This window comes from Archocentrus centrarchus, chromosome 21, assembly GCF_007364275.1.
Source record: "Archocentrus centrarchus isolate MPI-CPG fArcCen1 chromosome 21, fArcCen1, whole genome shotgun sequence".
Classification (NCBI taxonomy): Eukaryota; Metazoa; Chordata; class Actinopteri; order Cichliformes; family Cichlidae; genus Archocentrus; species Archocentrus centrarchus.
In genome coordinates this window covers 10,679,784-10,696,772 of record NC_044366.1, presented here as the reverse complement: position 1 = coordinate 10,696,772, position 16,989 = coordinate 10,679,784, and the positions used below count along the sequence as shown (strand labels likewise).

The following is a 16,989-nucleotide window of genomic DNA, read 5'->3' as shown; positions in this document are numbered from 1 at the left end:
ATTGACCAGAATTTCTGAAAAAATAGTTTACAGGATGCACTTTACTTACAGTAGTGAATTCTATCTAATGTATTAATTAAAGGACCTACATACCAAAGTGTTTGTAATTATTGCTGATTAGACCTGTGTGTGGCTTAAAGGTGAATATTGATACAGTAAAGTGAATAACTTACCAGAACTCACCATGAACTCACCAGAACCGTTGGCTTTTCCTGTGTTCATTAGTCTTCATATCATAGACAGTATCTGTTATAAAATAAGTAAGAAGTGAGTTGTGACTCCTGACTTATGGATCAATGTCTTTGGGGTATTGGTTTTTCAAAAAATAGTCTAAAAATAAAAATTTTTAAAAAGCTTCTCTCAGTCTAGATTTGAACACATGAAAGCATTTTTTCTTTTTTTTTTATTTTAGCTTGAAAAAAAAAATGAGGACTCATCAGTGTAGCATCACATTATGTATTAAATGGACTGTTGGTCTTGTGCTAAGCCAAAGAATATAAAAGTATAAAGGATAATGATAAATGTACACAGAGATAATCCTGTCAAAGTGGAAGCGGCCAGTTGGCCAGTTTACCTGAATTTATGTGTGAGCGCTGCATGGGTAAGCCCGGACTTGAAGCAGGTCTGAGTTGAAAGAACAGAGCACTTTCTGTTTTCCTTTCTCATTTTAGGATGAAAATAAGGAATGCTTAACAATTTTATATTCTGTATTATTTTGTAACAGTATTTTCTAGTTCTGCAGTTTTCTCATAAACATGTTTTCAGTCAACAGTAATGAGGTCCATGTCTTTAGATCCCTCCACAGCAGATTACTGTAAGTGAGGCACTGCTGGGAAATTTAACATGACTTATGGCAGACAGCTGCAGTGCATGCATTACATCTCAGAGCAGGAGTGGGAGAGACAGCGTTGTTTTGCCAAGTCAGGCTTTTGTATTTGACTGTCAAGTCTAGTTCAGTTTCCTTCAGCTCATAATCCATTTGCAGCATGAATAAGAGGTCCTGTATCTTTACTAATTACTTACTGGAAAGTCTCCATGTTTTATCATCTCAATTTTGATCTTGTTAAAGTCTTGAAATTTAATACGTTTTCACCATTGTCCAGGGAAATGTCCATTGCCGTCTGACCTCTATTATCAACAAGACATTTTCACCCAGGGAACTGGCACTCACTGGATATTTTCTCTTTTTCAGAACATTTTCTGTAAACCTTAGAGATGGTTGTGTGGGAAAATCCCAGTAGATCACCACTTTCTGAAATAATTTACACCCCCCCTGCCAACAATAACCATGCCACGTTCAAAGTCACGTAAATTACACATCTTCCCCATTCTGATGCTCAGTTTGAACTTCAGCAGGTCACCTCGACCATGTCTGCATGCAGCCCTGCGTATTCTTTGTTTATATGTTGTTCACAATTACAATTTAAAGCTTAACCTCAGTCAGAAGTTGGTTTAAACAGAAAGCATTACCACTGCAATCATACATGTGAAAATATTACAAGATAGATGTTTTCCTCTTATCGTGAAAGCTTCTGTTGTTGTTTTGTTGGGTTCAGGTACTTAACAGCGCAGCGGCCGTCATGCAAATGTTTGTTGTCATTCACAAAATGTGTTCAGACAAAATATGTGCTCACATTAAAAATGTGATAAAAAAAAATTATTTAGTCATCCTGATGTTATTAGTCATCTTTAACAGTTCAATCAGAGAGCAATAATTTTCCCAAGGATTTGCCAAACTGTTTTAGCTTTTAACTTAATTAAAGGTTACAGCTTTACAAAATGGGTTTTTAGCTGAAAATGACAAATCTTCAGTTGGAGTCACTCCACAGTAAAATGTCAGAGTGCCTGAGAAAGAAAATCATTTAATTTCCTGAGTATTATTAGGCAAACTGTTTGTCCTTATTAAAAATTATTTTTAAAAAATTATGTTTTTTTTTCTTTGCAGACGGTGCGTCATGGTTTCCCTTACCAACCCACTGCTTTGGCCTTTGACCCTGTGCAGAAGATCCTGGCCATCGGTTCACGATCTGGTGGAGTGCGAATGTATCCTTTACTTTATGTTCACTTCCTCCCTTCCCCCAGCTGACAGACACAGTAATAACCTATGTTAACATGAAAAAATAATAATAATGATTTGATTTTTTTAGTTACTGTAAATGCCTTCCTTCTGCCACTATTTAAAGGAAATTTAACAACAGAAATATACCACTGTTTTGTGTATCTGCTCCTGTACAAATCAGTGGCTGTATTGTTATACTGTGTCTCCAGGCAGGGGCCTCACTTGCTCAAACCTTTGACCTCCTTCCCCAGTTCTTATTCCTCTTTCTGCCCTGTCATTTCATGTTACTCAGTTGTCTGGTCACACACTCACAACTGTCCCTCCAACAGTCCATCTCCTGGGTCACGTTGTCACAGGGATGGTGGAGGGCATGTAAGTGCAAACCAGGTAGGATATTATGTTCTCATAAATACCCAGGTTTCCCTTTAGGGAACCTACAACAGAGGCAGCAAACAATTACTGATACTGCAGCAGCCAAAAAAAACTCCACAGTGGCAGAGGTAGATGTGACACTGAATATTAGAAAAAGGGTCCTGAATGTTTAGAAGAAGGATGAAGGTACACACTGGTGTTTGATGGTGGCTGATGAAAAGAGACAAAATTGGACTTAATTACATGATAGGCTTAACCAACTATATCAAATATTTATTCCTCGCTCCTGAGTGATTTGTTTTTTTGAGTGGTGTTTTCCGAGGCCAGTAAGCCAGTCTTTTCCTTTTTAAAATGTTCTTTATTTAATAATTAATCCCTTCTAATTCTAATTTTAGCCCAACATGGTATTAGGTTTGCTTTAGATATGAAAATGTTACCATGTTGCAAACATAAAAATAGATTTATCCAATCAGATTTTTTTAATATCTTAGTCTCTAAGAAGAGAAAATGTTACAATTGGCTTACTAATTACTGAGTAATTCACATCCAGGTCAAAAGCCATAGAACAATGTATTTATTACCTCTTTCAAGTATGTTATATGATTAGTTGGGTTTGTTTGTATGCTTGCTAGCAAGATTACTCTGGTTAGGATGGATTACTTCAGGATTCATTCCAGATCTGGGTCTGAATCTAGGAATTTTTTGGAAGGGATCTACTGATATTTTGCATCCTACCTTTACAAATACATATCACATTGAAATATGAAAAATTGTCCTGCCATTATCTTGATAATCCAAGAAAATATCACCAAAACTAAACCAGATCCAGATATCTTTATGGATTCAGGGATTCAATTCAGGCATAGTGTAGAGGCAATTTTGAGCCTTGAAACTCTTGCTTATGAAGTGAGGAGTGGATTAGTCAATTACATTTAGATTTTTAGTCGATGGGACCAAAAATCATAACCCTAGGCCAGTGGTTCTCAACTCCAGGCCTCGTGGCCCAGTGTCCTGCAGGTTTTAGATGCATCCCTGATCCAACACACCTGAATCAAGTGGCTGAATTACCTCCTCAGTATGCAGTCAAGTTCTCCAGAGTCCTGCTAATGACTTCTATACTTGACTCAGGTGTGTTGAATAGGAGACACATCTAAAACCTGTAGGACACTGGGCCACGAGGCCTGGATTTGAGAACCACTGCCCTAGGCCTTCCTGAAAGCCAGAGATACCTTATTTGTAGAGTTGACAGTAAGGCTTAGGTTTCTTCAAGGTGACTGCAGTGCTTTCACTTCAGGGCTTTCTTTAAAACATGCAGATATTTGGGTTTTCAGATACCTGCAGAGCTGATGTTTTTGGTTTTCAACTCATTTTGCTTGTTCGGAAGCTTCATTGCACTTGGTTTTATGATTTTTTTTTACGATTTAAGTTTCTTGGCCTTGCAGTTGGGAAACTCTGGTACACTGTAGCTACCTGCATTCTCTAGAAAATGTCATAGACATAAATACTTTATCTGTTTTCCGTCCTTGCTTAGGGTGATTAATCAGAAATGGGACACTTTAACACACGATTAAGATAAGATCAGCTTTAGATTAGTTAGACGTTGCTGCCTTTTTGGTGACTTTAATAGTCACAGTTTGCCACTGCTGTGTCCTATACCTGAGTGTAAAGCATGGCTGAGATTTCAGCTGAATAGAAGCCCTTGAGTGACTTAGCATTTGTATTGACATGCTGCACACACCTCCCTTGGCTCCCATGTGGACTGTCACAGACTCTCTGACTCTCTCTCTTTCTCTCAATTGCATTGTCTCACTCCTCTATTTTGCCCTTTCTCAATCTGCCTCGCCTGCTGTCGTCTTCTGTCTAGTGGACCTTCCCCTCCCCTCTTATTTTATACTTTTATTTATTCAATTCACCCTTCCTCTGTCCTTCACAGCCTGTCTGAATGTTCTTCCTTTTCCTCCCAAGGCTTTGAACATTCACCTGTCATCTTCTGTAATGGTCTCCTTTTGTTTTCTTTCCCTCTATTTTCAAATGCTTTTCTTCTCTGCGTGTTCCTTCATTTGTAGCTGTTGTAGTATGGCTGTAGAAAATTCTAATATTCCTTTTGCTGTTGGGTAGTACAATATTTAGTGTTATCATTTTTCTTTATTCTGTATTGACATTCTGGCTGAACACAAGACCTACCAATTATATTTTGCAATTTCACTCGATTTTTGATTTTCTCACCCAGTCTGTTGATGTTGAAGTAGCATGTAAAAAAAGCATTTTAACAGTAAATAAAAAAAACGTTTTCTGTTTGTTTGCAGTTGCTAACCTCATACTTGCGCTTTCTGCTTTAGTAATACAGTACATCATTAATTGGCAGAAATGCACATTTTGTTCCTGTTAAAAAAATAAATACATCTTTTTGATCAAGTTAAAGTGATCAAAGTTAAACATTCAAATTACACTACTGACTGTGTAGGACTGTGGTTATGTAGTCTCTCTGTGGGAAGCTGCTTTCGAGTGTTTGGTATGGCTCTTTGACTGCCTCTGTATATGCAGAACATATCTGAGTCCCAGTGGAATCTGTTTGCATTGTTCTCATCTTGAATTCTACATGCCAGAAAACCTATTTTGAATTAGGTTTCTTTCTTTTTTTTTTTTTACATTTAAGTGGGTATGTATCATGCATTTTTACCTAAATTCTTGTTTCAGTTGAAAAGTTATTTAGCAGCTGCTGTTTATCCCTAACACAACTATGATCGCATAGAGTTAATAATGTAATCTTATATTTTTCATTTATTTTATGACAGTATATTATAGCATCTCTGTTATCACTGAACCATTTACTTTATCTTGGTTTACTTGAAGCCTGCTGCAGCTTCTGCTGAGGGAGCTTTACTGTTTTGGTCAAGTGTGCTTATGTACACTGAGAATAGATTTGGGAAGGTGCTTAAAAGCAGTGCTGTGGATTTAGTAGGTTGAGGAGTTGCTGACATGCCTTTCAGTGGCTCAGAAATAGCAGGAATAGAAGTTGGAAGAGAAGGATGAAGATAGAGCACCATATAGAGGTGCAAGAAAAGAGAAAGTGAAAAAGGAAGCATTCGTACATTTTAAAGAAGAAAAACAACCCGAGTTATGTTATTAAGGATGGTGACAGTGATACACAGCAACAAATAGTTTAAAAAAAACCTACAGAGACAGTCCCAGCCACACTGGATGTGAAAATAATTCATGGCTTTCCACTGACTGTGCATTACATTTACCTCCTCATCAATTATGTTTGCTTGGAAAACACAAACAAAAAACAATCGTCATAGCTGCAGTGTTATAGAACTGACTGCCATGTGGGATGAAGAAGGCTTAACTAAGTTCTTATAATCCACCTGACTGAAAAAAAAAACGCAGTCATCCAGGAGACAAAAGTTCTTTCCTTTGATAAGATGTGAAGGGTTATCAACAAGAGGATTGAGGTTACTGAGAAGTTCGGACACCCAATGTGTCAAACATCCAACTGTCCGCGTTGAGCTACTATATTTCTCTAAGTTTAGCTGAAGCATTTTAGTTAACTACAGTTTTAGTTAGTTAGTTAGTTTTAGTTAACTACAGCAGCTCATTAACAGATAGGATGTGAAGACTGGCTTTCTAACAACAAGCTAAAACAGTCATTGGATGGAGCAAAATTATATATTTTTATCTGCTCGGCTGTTCTGAAGAAAAAGTCGAGCTATTGTCACAGCCTTGGCATCAGCATCGGCATCAGTTCCACAGAACTTTGACGTTGGCCATAACTCCAGAACGATCTCATCTAGGATATTCAAATTCACACCATAGATACTGTTCAAGCTAGACCCATCAAACTTCACGTACTTGTTTACTGATTTTACAGTAACAGCAATTTATATTTTCACTTTTATGTTTGTAATTACTTTAACTATAATTGATTGTCTCTGATTCATTTTCTCCCTTCTTTTCTTGCACAATGATGCTTTAAATTGTTGTTCAGGAACAAAAACTGCATGTAAAAAAATAAGACATTATCACTATATAAACTGCAGTCTTAGTCTACTGTCCTGAAAGAGATTGACTTTGTATAATAAGTACAGAATATAGAATTTGGTTATAAAACCAAATACACAGGTGATGTTATGCATTTGTCAACAAATGCATCGTGAGTCAGCACCTAACAGTATGATTCCATTGGGAGGAAAAAAAAAAAAAGAACTGCAAGGTCACACTGGTGAACGTTATCTTCACCTGTCGTCCCTACCTCCCACACACATCATCCTGGAAGAATTACTGTGCAATCACATAACCCTGTTGTAAGCAGTAAGTGTTTTGCGTAGTAGATTGTCAACATACTGCCATTGTGCTTTTTGAATTTTCCCAAGTGACAAATTGCCTCCTACATCCAATCATGATTTTACAGTGACTGGTAAAAAAAAGCCCTCCCCTTCCATCATCAAGAGACTCTAACGATACAGGAGCATTTTGACTGTTGCCTTAATCTGTTGTTGTGGGCAGTTGTGTTCATGTTTGAAGTGCATCTTTATGTCTTTATGTCACATATTTAACTTGAATGGCTGAGTCAGTCACAGTAGGACTGGTCCTGCTCTGATGAATAGTGCATAGCAACAATGTCATCAGGGTTGGCGCAGTGGGTTGGCAACAAGGCTCTCTGCAGTGGGCTCCTAGGACACTCCTCCCTCTGCTTTGAGTGAGGCGACCAACATATGCTGAGATTTGGTTTATTGAGAACAAATATAATTGAGAAAGTGCTTGACGTGTGTGTGTGTTTCTCTTTTGATTTCTGTTCCTAAACATGTGTTTGCTATCTGAATGTGCATCCATGCGTTGCCTACCTGTGTCAGTACTGCATGTGTGCCACTTTGCACAAATACATATGTGTGTGTTGCCCCTCATCTGTCGAAGGGTGTGTGACTTTGCTGTAAAAGTGGATGTAGTTTCAATAATGGGTTCTGATAATAGAATTGCCCAGAGTCTGACAGTCAGTCACCTCTCATAATAGTCAATCAGATAGGTGAGCAGGAAAACAAAAATTAGGTGAGATATGGTGATAGAAGTGAAAAAAAAACGAGTGGTTGGAGGGAGAGAGAGGGTAGAGTGACCATTTCTATTGATATCGAAAGTGTGTTTATTACACATGGGGCAGTTAACATTGATCCATGTGTCACTTTAATACCTGTACTGTAAATCCTTTCCTGACTCTTCTGAAGTGCCAGCAGAGCTAGGTGACATTTCAGTGTTATTGTTAACTTTCGCTGGAATTCTACTGTAATAATATGAAGATATGATCGATACTAATGTGTGGTTATTTAAGTTTGTGCCTCTCACATTATTTCATATTGTTTTATTAGTGATCAGATAGTAAGAACTGATTGTCATTCAACATCAGTTTAATATTTTTTGTACAAATAACAAATAAAATCAGAATAGTAAATGTGAAAACATCAGAAAAACATTACATCATGATCCTGATATTGATTTCAGCCATATTACAGACTGCTAAGCTTCACTGTAAGACAAGTGTATAAAGTGTCTTTCTGAGCATGATAGTCAGCTAAATGTATCTGAGTCTATACTCACCTGCCAATTTATTAAAGTAGTACTTTATATTCTTTCTTAGGGTAGTAGGGTTGTTTGCAGGACTATTGTATTACATTAGCTGTAGTGAGGTGTAACGATTAAACTGGCTAGTCTGTGTAAATAATACTGATACGTGATACTATAAACTGTGATCTGTAGCCCTTATCTAAATTCATAATGTCTTTTGGTATGATAGCAACACTGAGTAAATGAATTTACTTGACTAAAGCTGGTATTGCGTGTCCTCTGCTGTAAGCTCAAGGAACTACTAAGATTTTTGCCCTGCCAAGAATTTGTTGACAGTGCTAAGTAATGAAGATAAGTTAGCCACCTTTGAAAACAGTCCTCTGCTTGTTGCTGGACAAAAAGGCAACTGCAGTTGTACTTCTGGGGACAAATCCTCTCATCAGCCACATGTTGTTCAGTGACCAGCAGCAAGCAATTAGTAAACCTAATTTAGCCAATGGAGCATGAGCCGGCAGCTGTCTGTAAACATACAGCTAATGTTACAGTTCATTATTAATTGTACTTACAGTGTGTGTGTGTGTGTGCGCATGTGTGTGTCTGTGTGTGTGAGGAGAAGGGGGGAGGGGGAGCTAGAGTGCTGCAGTGCCAGCTAGAAAAACAATACTATCAGATAGTCCTCAATTAAGCATTCATCGCTGTCACACTATGTCACTGGCTTTGCCGACTGTGTGGACAGGCCTGCAAGCATTATGACTGTTTTGCTGTGAGTAGCTTAGTTACTGCAGAAGGTGCCCAGTGTCATAATCAGATGCTACCCACATCAAGAGTGTCGTGTGTGTTTGCACACAACATACTCTGTTTACATGTTTTCTGTCACAGCTGTTACCAAAAAAAAAATCTGTTTCCAAATTTGAGCTTATTGCCAACACACCTGTTGCCATGGATATGGGCACATTCACATAATAAATTGAACAGGAACATGTAGTCCTGCCTTGTGTCTCACTCGGTCTTTAGTGAATTACACGTAATAGGATTTGCGGCCCTCTCTTTGTAAACTAGAGTACCGCCAGTTAATACTGATGCCAAAGGTGAGCAAGCAAAAGTGCTGCTCTGGGAGTGGGACAGAAAGGGATGAGGCAGCAGTATTAGCTATTCATAACCACATAACTCCACTGCACTCTATCTTCACTTTACCCTTGTCAGGTGAATAATAATAGAATTAATGTAGTATGAATACACTTGGTGGTTTATTTCAAGTCAATAATAAAATATAACAAAGTAGTGTTTTCCTTTAATTATAAAAATTAGGACCACAAGTAATGAACTAATCAATTGTTTATTTTTAATTGATTAATCATGATGTTGACTAAAGATACCACCTTGGACTAGTCACGTGGTCCAAGATGGTATCTTTTATAGCTTTTTACATCTTTTTTTTTTTTTATGAAATAAATAAATAAATGTAAAATATTTTGAAGCAAATGAAAGTGCATATGTGTGACCCCTCCTAGTTAACATTTTTCCTGGAAAGTGACAGCAAAAATGTGAAGTTACATTTTGATTTTTCTTAGATCTCATTCAGTAAATTATTTGCTTGGTTGGTTTATTTTGTTTCTCTCCTTCTCTAGGCTGCACAGCAGCACTTGCAGTTTTTCAAGTAATACATACACATACTTCTTTTTTATTTATTTTTTTTGCAAGTCAGGTGGGAGTGACTCTGTGTTTATAGACATACAGGATGGTCACATGGTTTAAAAGTAGGGTGTGGTGTCTTGTTCCCAAATGTGCAACAGACCTGAAACTTTCCACTCAACAGACAGCAATGCAGCAGTGCTTTCCCTTAATACAGTCTAAGTGCACAGCCCTTTTACTCTGTGTATACTGCTTTATAGAGTGAATGAAAACCTGCTCAGTACAAGGAAATTATTGAAATTTGTGATATTTATTCTGTACTAAAAGTAAGTTCAAATAAGGCTTTAACATGGTCACATTCTTCTTGTTTCTATTATATACTCTAAGTATTACTATTGTTTTAGTTAAGACACTTAACAATATGGTGTTTTTTCCTTCATGTCCCAACTTTTGTTAATCATTTCATGCTGGTTGGGATGGAAGACCATTCGTTTCATTCCTGTTATATAATATACACAGTACCCTGTGTTCCATGATGCTCTGCAGTGTCCTGGTCTTTTTCTGTGACGGTCTTTTAACATTTTGTATTCCATTACCTTTGTAATCAAGGGAAGGTAGTAGGTATCTTACCTACTAGCTTCTTATGTATCTTAGACAGATAGAAAATAGGATGAAAAATCTGTGTAATCCTATTTTCCATCTCTCTCTATTTACCCTTGCCTGTAATGGGCTCTACTGCTTGTTTGCCTTGACTTGTTCTTGCATTCTGCAATAGTACAAGCAGTACTGCATCTTCTCTGTCTGTTTCAGTTTTCTTTCTCTTGCATGAATATGCATTTTTTGACATTTGCTTTCTCCAACATCCACATAAAAAACCTTTTAAAGCTTAAAAAGCTAAACTTTTTAGTGTCTTTTATTAACAGGAGCAATCTGTTGCTATTTTTTGTAACAGTCCTTTATTAGCAAAAATGATCTAGTGGTGCACAGTGTAAAATGTAGTGCAGAGGTTGATAGATGGTGATTTGAAGAGGTATATACTTCATCATCTGCTTTTTTTTTTAACTTGTTGTTTTTGGTCTGTGATCCTTTGTCCACTCTGCTACAAATGATGAGGTAGTCAAAGAATGAAAGGTCAGCAGCCTATTAATAGCAGCACTGAGAACACTGTAGGAAATGCCAATGGTATATTTCAATATCCACCTACTGCTTAATGATCCACTGCATTGTAGATGAAACAACAGGAGACATTTTCAATTCTTTCATAAAACCAGCCAAACTGGCAAGTATTTTTTTCTATTTGATCTCATAAAATTGTACATCATGGTCTTTTAAGACCATCTGAGAATATTATGCGCTGGCTATTACTGATCTTGTAGGACAAAAAACATCACAGATAAATAGGGAGGCTCTTTAATGCTTAATGTTTTTGACAATTCAGCTACATAACACTGTTTGGACAACTGAGATACCTAAAATCTAATACTGCATAAGGACACAGCTATCCAGTTTAAAGCTCACTGAGTGGCTGGCTTTTAGCAGTGAAACTGTCTGTGGATCCTTTAAAATATTACTACGAGTTCATTTCAATTATCATTTCAAAGTGCAGCATATGACAAAAGAATCTAAAAGCCATGACCAGCCTTTTATAACATCATCAATTACCCCAGAAATGCGTGTGCATAGTTCTGTTTTTCTTGGAGAACACGCAACAGTTCTTCTGTGGATTTCAGCAGTCTTAATTACTTTTATCTTTTCATGTAATCCCAGAGTCCACAATGAATCCCATGACTCTGTGGGTGCCATGTTGCATGTAAAGATAGCAGATGGGAGAAAAGATTCAGGGCCCCATGTGGCTCATGGACCCGGTCATCTCACACACACACACACACACACACACACACACACACACACACACACACACACACACACACACACGCACGCACACACACAGCAGCTACAATCACACAGCAGCAACAGGCATATGGAGAATGAAGATAGAGGGTGTTGTCATGATTGGCAGACAGAAAAAGGAGTGCAAACAGAGCAGAGTCACTTGTGCTGGCGATTGCTAGCAGAGGAAAAAAATTATATAAAATGAAATGGCTTATGTGTCATTTCAGATAATTTCCAATCAGCTACCAGCCCAACGTGATGGATTCAGGACTGATCAGACATCTAAAGTGCAGAAAATTTGCATAACTAAGGTACTGTATAAAAAAAAAATATATTATTATGTTGAAATGCTTATTTGTAGTTTTTCAATTAAAATGGGTAAAGCAGCTAGGATGACCTTTGTCTGCGGCTGATGTTTAAAGATTGCATTTGAATTTTTACAGCAAAAAGGTCACTGAAACCTTCTGTGTTTACTGCACTGTGACATTAGAGATAGTGAAAAAGTCAGAAAAAAGAGTGGAAATACAACAATAGCAGACAGAGTAACCGCAAAGTCACTGACCTGTGCTAAAAGATAATATTTTGTCTTTTATTTGAAACACAAAAAGTGTGTGTGAACAAAAGTTATTTTAAATTCTAGCCAAAGCCAACCAACTTTTCTATTCTGTCTTCACAGCAGGTGGAACATTAACAGCACATTAGCACAGATCTGTCTATCTTTACAGGATAGATATTATGTAAACAGTAAAAACATGTTTTACGTAAAAAGAAATGTGATCTATTGTGCAGCTTGTATGGACAGCTGGAATGAAAGCATAGCTCAAAAACAAAGCTTTTATGCCTTCTGTGAAAACATGCTTTTGTCAGCCTACTCTTTTTGTTTTTTTTCTGAAATACAACATTTTAAAAGACACTGCTTATTAGCTTGGTATGACATTTAGGTGTGGGTGCTGAGATGCGTAAATAACTTCGTATTTTGTTTCCTAGTAAAATAACAGCATTTTCTGAGACATGTTACACATTGGCCCTCTCACTCATGAAGCTGTGTACACTCACATTTACCTGAACACAAACCCGTAAACAGGAGGTGAAAATCTCCTGATATTTGTGGGAAAAAAAAAAAATATATATATCTTGATCAAAACATCCTCAGAGCAGATGCATAAAAAACAAAAACCTTACCTGATTTAAATGCAGCCATCTCTTGTTCGAGGTCATCTTCTTAGGTATGCCCAGAAAGATTCCAATGCAGTGGACAGTTTTTAGATTGTCTCCATTTTGCTTCACCCTCAGATTTTACTACAGACTTCAAATCTGGGGAAAGTTCAACATCTGTTGCAGTCGGATTCAATATTCGTGTGGCTTTTGGGTTTCCATTCGTGACTGATCAGTTTTCAGCTGTTTTCAGCTGAAGAGTTTCTGAGCCTTATGGAATCATGTCAGGTCAGGGGCCAGACCAGGAGCTCATTTTTTTTCAGCATTTATCAGGTTGTGCACCGTGCATTTCTTCATCATGGTGAGACTGTCAACGCTGGCTCCTGCTGTCTATCAGACAATCTGAACTGTTTTTAAGCCATACCAACACTCACATCTAGAATACTCACCAGATTTGTCTCCCTGCAACTTCATCTGCTCTTCAAAAATGAAAAATCAAATTGCAGGATATCTTTTGTGTAACACTGGAGGAAATCTAGCACCAGTCACAAGGCAAAGGGAAATAATAGGATTTCTTCTGAGAGATCAAGTATTAGAAGCTGCGCACAAAATTGTATGTGAAAATATGATCTTGAAGGTGTGATTGGTCAAATTTAAATTAGGTAATATTTCTGAGGACCCACTCTCAGAAGTTTTAGACCACATCCCATACAGTACATCTGTGCCTTTGTTATACAGCTGTTATACATTTCAATGAAGACAGTAAGATCACAGTCACTATCTTTCATGTGACCCATACACTCTTTATGTCTTCATCCAGGTGCAAGAGATTACTGCAGACTGCAATATTTAAAGTATGAATTCCAAAGTTGTCACTGCTGGGTGATCTCAACCTGCATTGTATAATAATGAAATAAATACTATGTACTGCATGCTGAACAGCCACACTTAAAGGCAGAGTGAAAAAACAGTGACTATTAATTCAATAGCTGTTACAGCCATCTGAACCAAGGTGTTGTTTTAAGCCACGCTTATCCTTAGTGTGATGCAGACAGTGCACTTCACTGCATTTCATATCCCATGCACTGATTTAAAAAAATGGACAGATGACTAACAGAAATAATGTCAGTGGATTTCTCTTTGATCTACTAGAGTTTCTGTTTGATGAAACATTTTGAATAACACATCAAGTAACCTTAAGGATGCAAATTTTTAAGCTGCCTTACATTTAATTACAGTGCGTAGACTGTGTAGCCACTTTGCTTTCTAATCATCCTCATTAGTGTGATTTTATGTTGAGGCAGTTTGATTTTTCTTCCCATCTCTTGCACACTATTACAGTCTACCACATTTATATTTTAGAAGGAATTATGCAGAAGGTCTGACTGGATGGAGTTTATGCCGTTGTCATTGCAAACTGCAAAGGAATTCTGCAAATGCAATTAGTTGTGCTGCCAGTGCAGTGGTACATGCAATCTTAAAGTCTGTTTCATTAGATCAGCTTGCATGTCCTTTTGAATTATATGACTTGGCATGTTGGGACTTGTTTACTCCATGTGATGGTGGAGGTGTGAGTATATATGCATACTTGGCTTGTTTTGGCACTGGGTTACTATGTGTAAACACATTACATAATGCAATGCTCAATTCATCACAGGCAGGCAAACCATAAGGACTGGAAAAAAAATGAAGGCTGTTGTGTTTTGGAGTCTAAGTGACAGATAAGACACAAAGAGCTGCTCTGCATTCTTATCTCACTGCCAAGCGATGTCATATGAGAAACTGTGTGCATTGCAGCACAACTGAAAATTGGCCGCTTTGATCTGCGTGTGTGTGTGTTGCATACCTACAGTGAAATTAAAAAGTCAAGTACTAATGAAAACAAAGAGCTCTTCACCATTTTTATCCATCCTTCCATTTCTTCCACTTATCCTTTTCAGGGTTGCAGGGCTGTTATAGGGCGAGACAGGGTACACCCTGTTCAGGTCGCCAGCCTGTCGCAGGGCTAACACAGAGAGACAGACAACCATTCACACTCACAATCACAACTATGGGCAATTTAGAATCACTAATTAACCCAACCCCACTAAGTGCATGTCTTTGGACTGTGGAAGGATGATGCAGCCAATCAGAAGAAAAAGAAAAAAAGAAAAACAGCTTGTTCTTGACAGGGGATGAATTAAAGGGCTGCACCGTGGTCTGCTATAAGATACAGTAAATAGGGATTATTTTGAATTGTGAATCACGCAAAGCTACTCTGGTAAAATCCAACAATAAAAATAAGGTGCTGTAAATGAGCGTAATAGCTTCACTTTAGCACATTTAGTGTCTGAAATTTGGCTCTGTCACATCATGGGGTAGGTCTCCCCTGCAATGTTTGCATAATTTCACTGCGTACAAAAAGGTTCTGGATCCTGGGCAGCACAGTGTTGCAGCAGAGATCTTTTCAAACACTGTGTAGAGAAACTGATTATGGTCAAAAGTAAATGACCATAATACAGTAAACTGTAATATAAATAATATCTGTAGTAAGTATTTTCACAATCATAATTTTCCAGTAGGCATTGTGTATCCCTGAATTATTTGAATAGTTCTACGGACTTTGAGAGCCTATTTTTTTTCACTATCTTTCTGCCTGTGTCTTTTCCCACACATACTAGAGCATAAGGCCAATATGTAGAGCCATACAGTAACTGGGTACATAAATCTTGTCACAGTACTCTACACATGGAAGGTTAAATAGCAGTTAGTGCTATATACTCTGTAGTATCAAGTGATAATGGCACACATATACCGAAACAGTGCATTGAAGATGACATGCAAGAACAATAGAACTGCGCGCACACACACACACACACACACACACACACACACACACACACACACACACACACACACACACACACACACACACACACACACACAGCTTTTTCTGTGGTAGTTTGAAATGAAAATATGGCAAATAAGGGGCAGTAACTAAACTGTAAAATACAAATCCCATAGCTGATGTGAAGACTGACAGAGATCTATCTGCTAGAGATGTGGGGATAGAGTATTTCAAACGTAAAACAAATTGATTACGAAATTAAAAAGAGACACAAATGTTGTGAAATAGACATCCTCAAAAACGGCAATATGAGTTTATCACACAAAGCAGATATGAAAGGTATTTTTAACTGTGGTGAATGTTTTACACAGTATCAAGAACAGGTGCGGCAGTGAGCTCATCCTGAACAAGAGCTAAAGGTTTCCTTCGTCTCCACACCCAGTTTTGTCTGTCTCCATTTTATAAATACTGTGCATCAAAAAGATAAATGACATGTCAAGTATCTGCCAAATCTTGTTGTCAGAAGGAAGACATGTTCAGTATAGAGGATGGTGGGGCTTTAAGTACTATTCAAAAAGAGGGCTGAGTCTGGCTTTGTGATGTTGCCATGGATACCATGACATAAATGTCTCACGTGGACAGCCCAGATGTACTTGACCATCTGTTTCATTTATCAGATAAAAGGAAACACAAATGCAGAAGTTATTTGTCTAATGTAACAGCTAAATTCCCAACTAAACCCCAGCTGCTTTGCTATAGTACTCTCTCAGATAAGTAATTTAGTACATGGACCCTGGATTGGTGTTTATATGGCTATAACAACAGAAGACACAATAAGATATAATTCAGTAGCCCAAAACAACAGACCATCATTTGGTTTATTTTTTTAAAAGACAATAACATAGATCTGTTGCCTGTCAGTGCTGTAATGAATAAAACACTAATGCTATGTCCTTGGCCTGCACAGAAAAGGTGCTGTGACCATCATCAGTGTCACAAAGTGAGACAGTGCAGCTCAGCACATTATATCTCATTAATTCATTTTGTCTATCACCAAAACAACAGATCCTAGCCAAAGGGCTTTACTGATGCCAGCTGCTTCCCTTGTTAATTTGATTCCTCACCTCATCGCCTGGGCCAAGAGCAGTCCGCCCCTGAGCTGCCCAGGCGTTTTGTCTAGACATCTGCTCGAGAAGACAAAGAGACTTTTGTTGTTTTTGTTTGTTGTTTTTTTTTTTTCCTCTTTCAAATTTTCCATCTCCGTCACATGTCTGTATTTGTTTGTGGGATCTGGGTAAATTGTCTGCAGGTGGAAGAGGATGAAAGTTTTTTTTTTCTAATCACCTCACTGTGTGTGTGTATGTGTGTGTGTGTGTGTAGTAGTGGGTGTCTCATCGGAGAAGATAAACCTAATAAGAGAAAATGATGCAGCCGCAAGGGGAGTGATGGACACTATTGGAGGAGGTAGTAAAGTAGCTAAAGCTGAAAAAGTAGA

General features: G+C 37.8%; 1 protein-coding gene across 1 annotated transcript in view; it reads left to right on the top strand.

The window, feature by feature from the left end:
• Positions 1-16,989, top strand: part of LOC115800641 (syntaxin-binding protein 5-like) — an 84,896-nt gene that overhangs the window by 18,821 nt on the left and 49,086 nt on the right. The window contains exon 2 of the mRNA XM_030758122.1: positions 1,946-2,043. Within this exon, the coding sequence (XP_030613982.1) occupies positions 1,946-2,043 (98 nt within the window). The remainder of the gene's footprint in view (positions 1-1,945; positions 2,044-16,989) is intronic.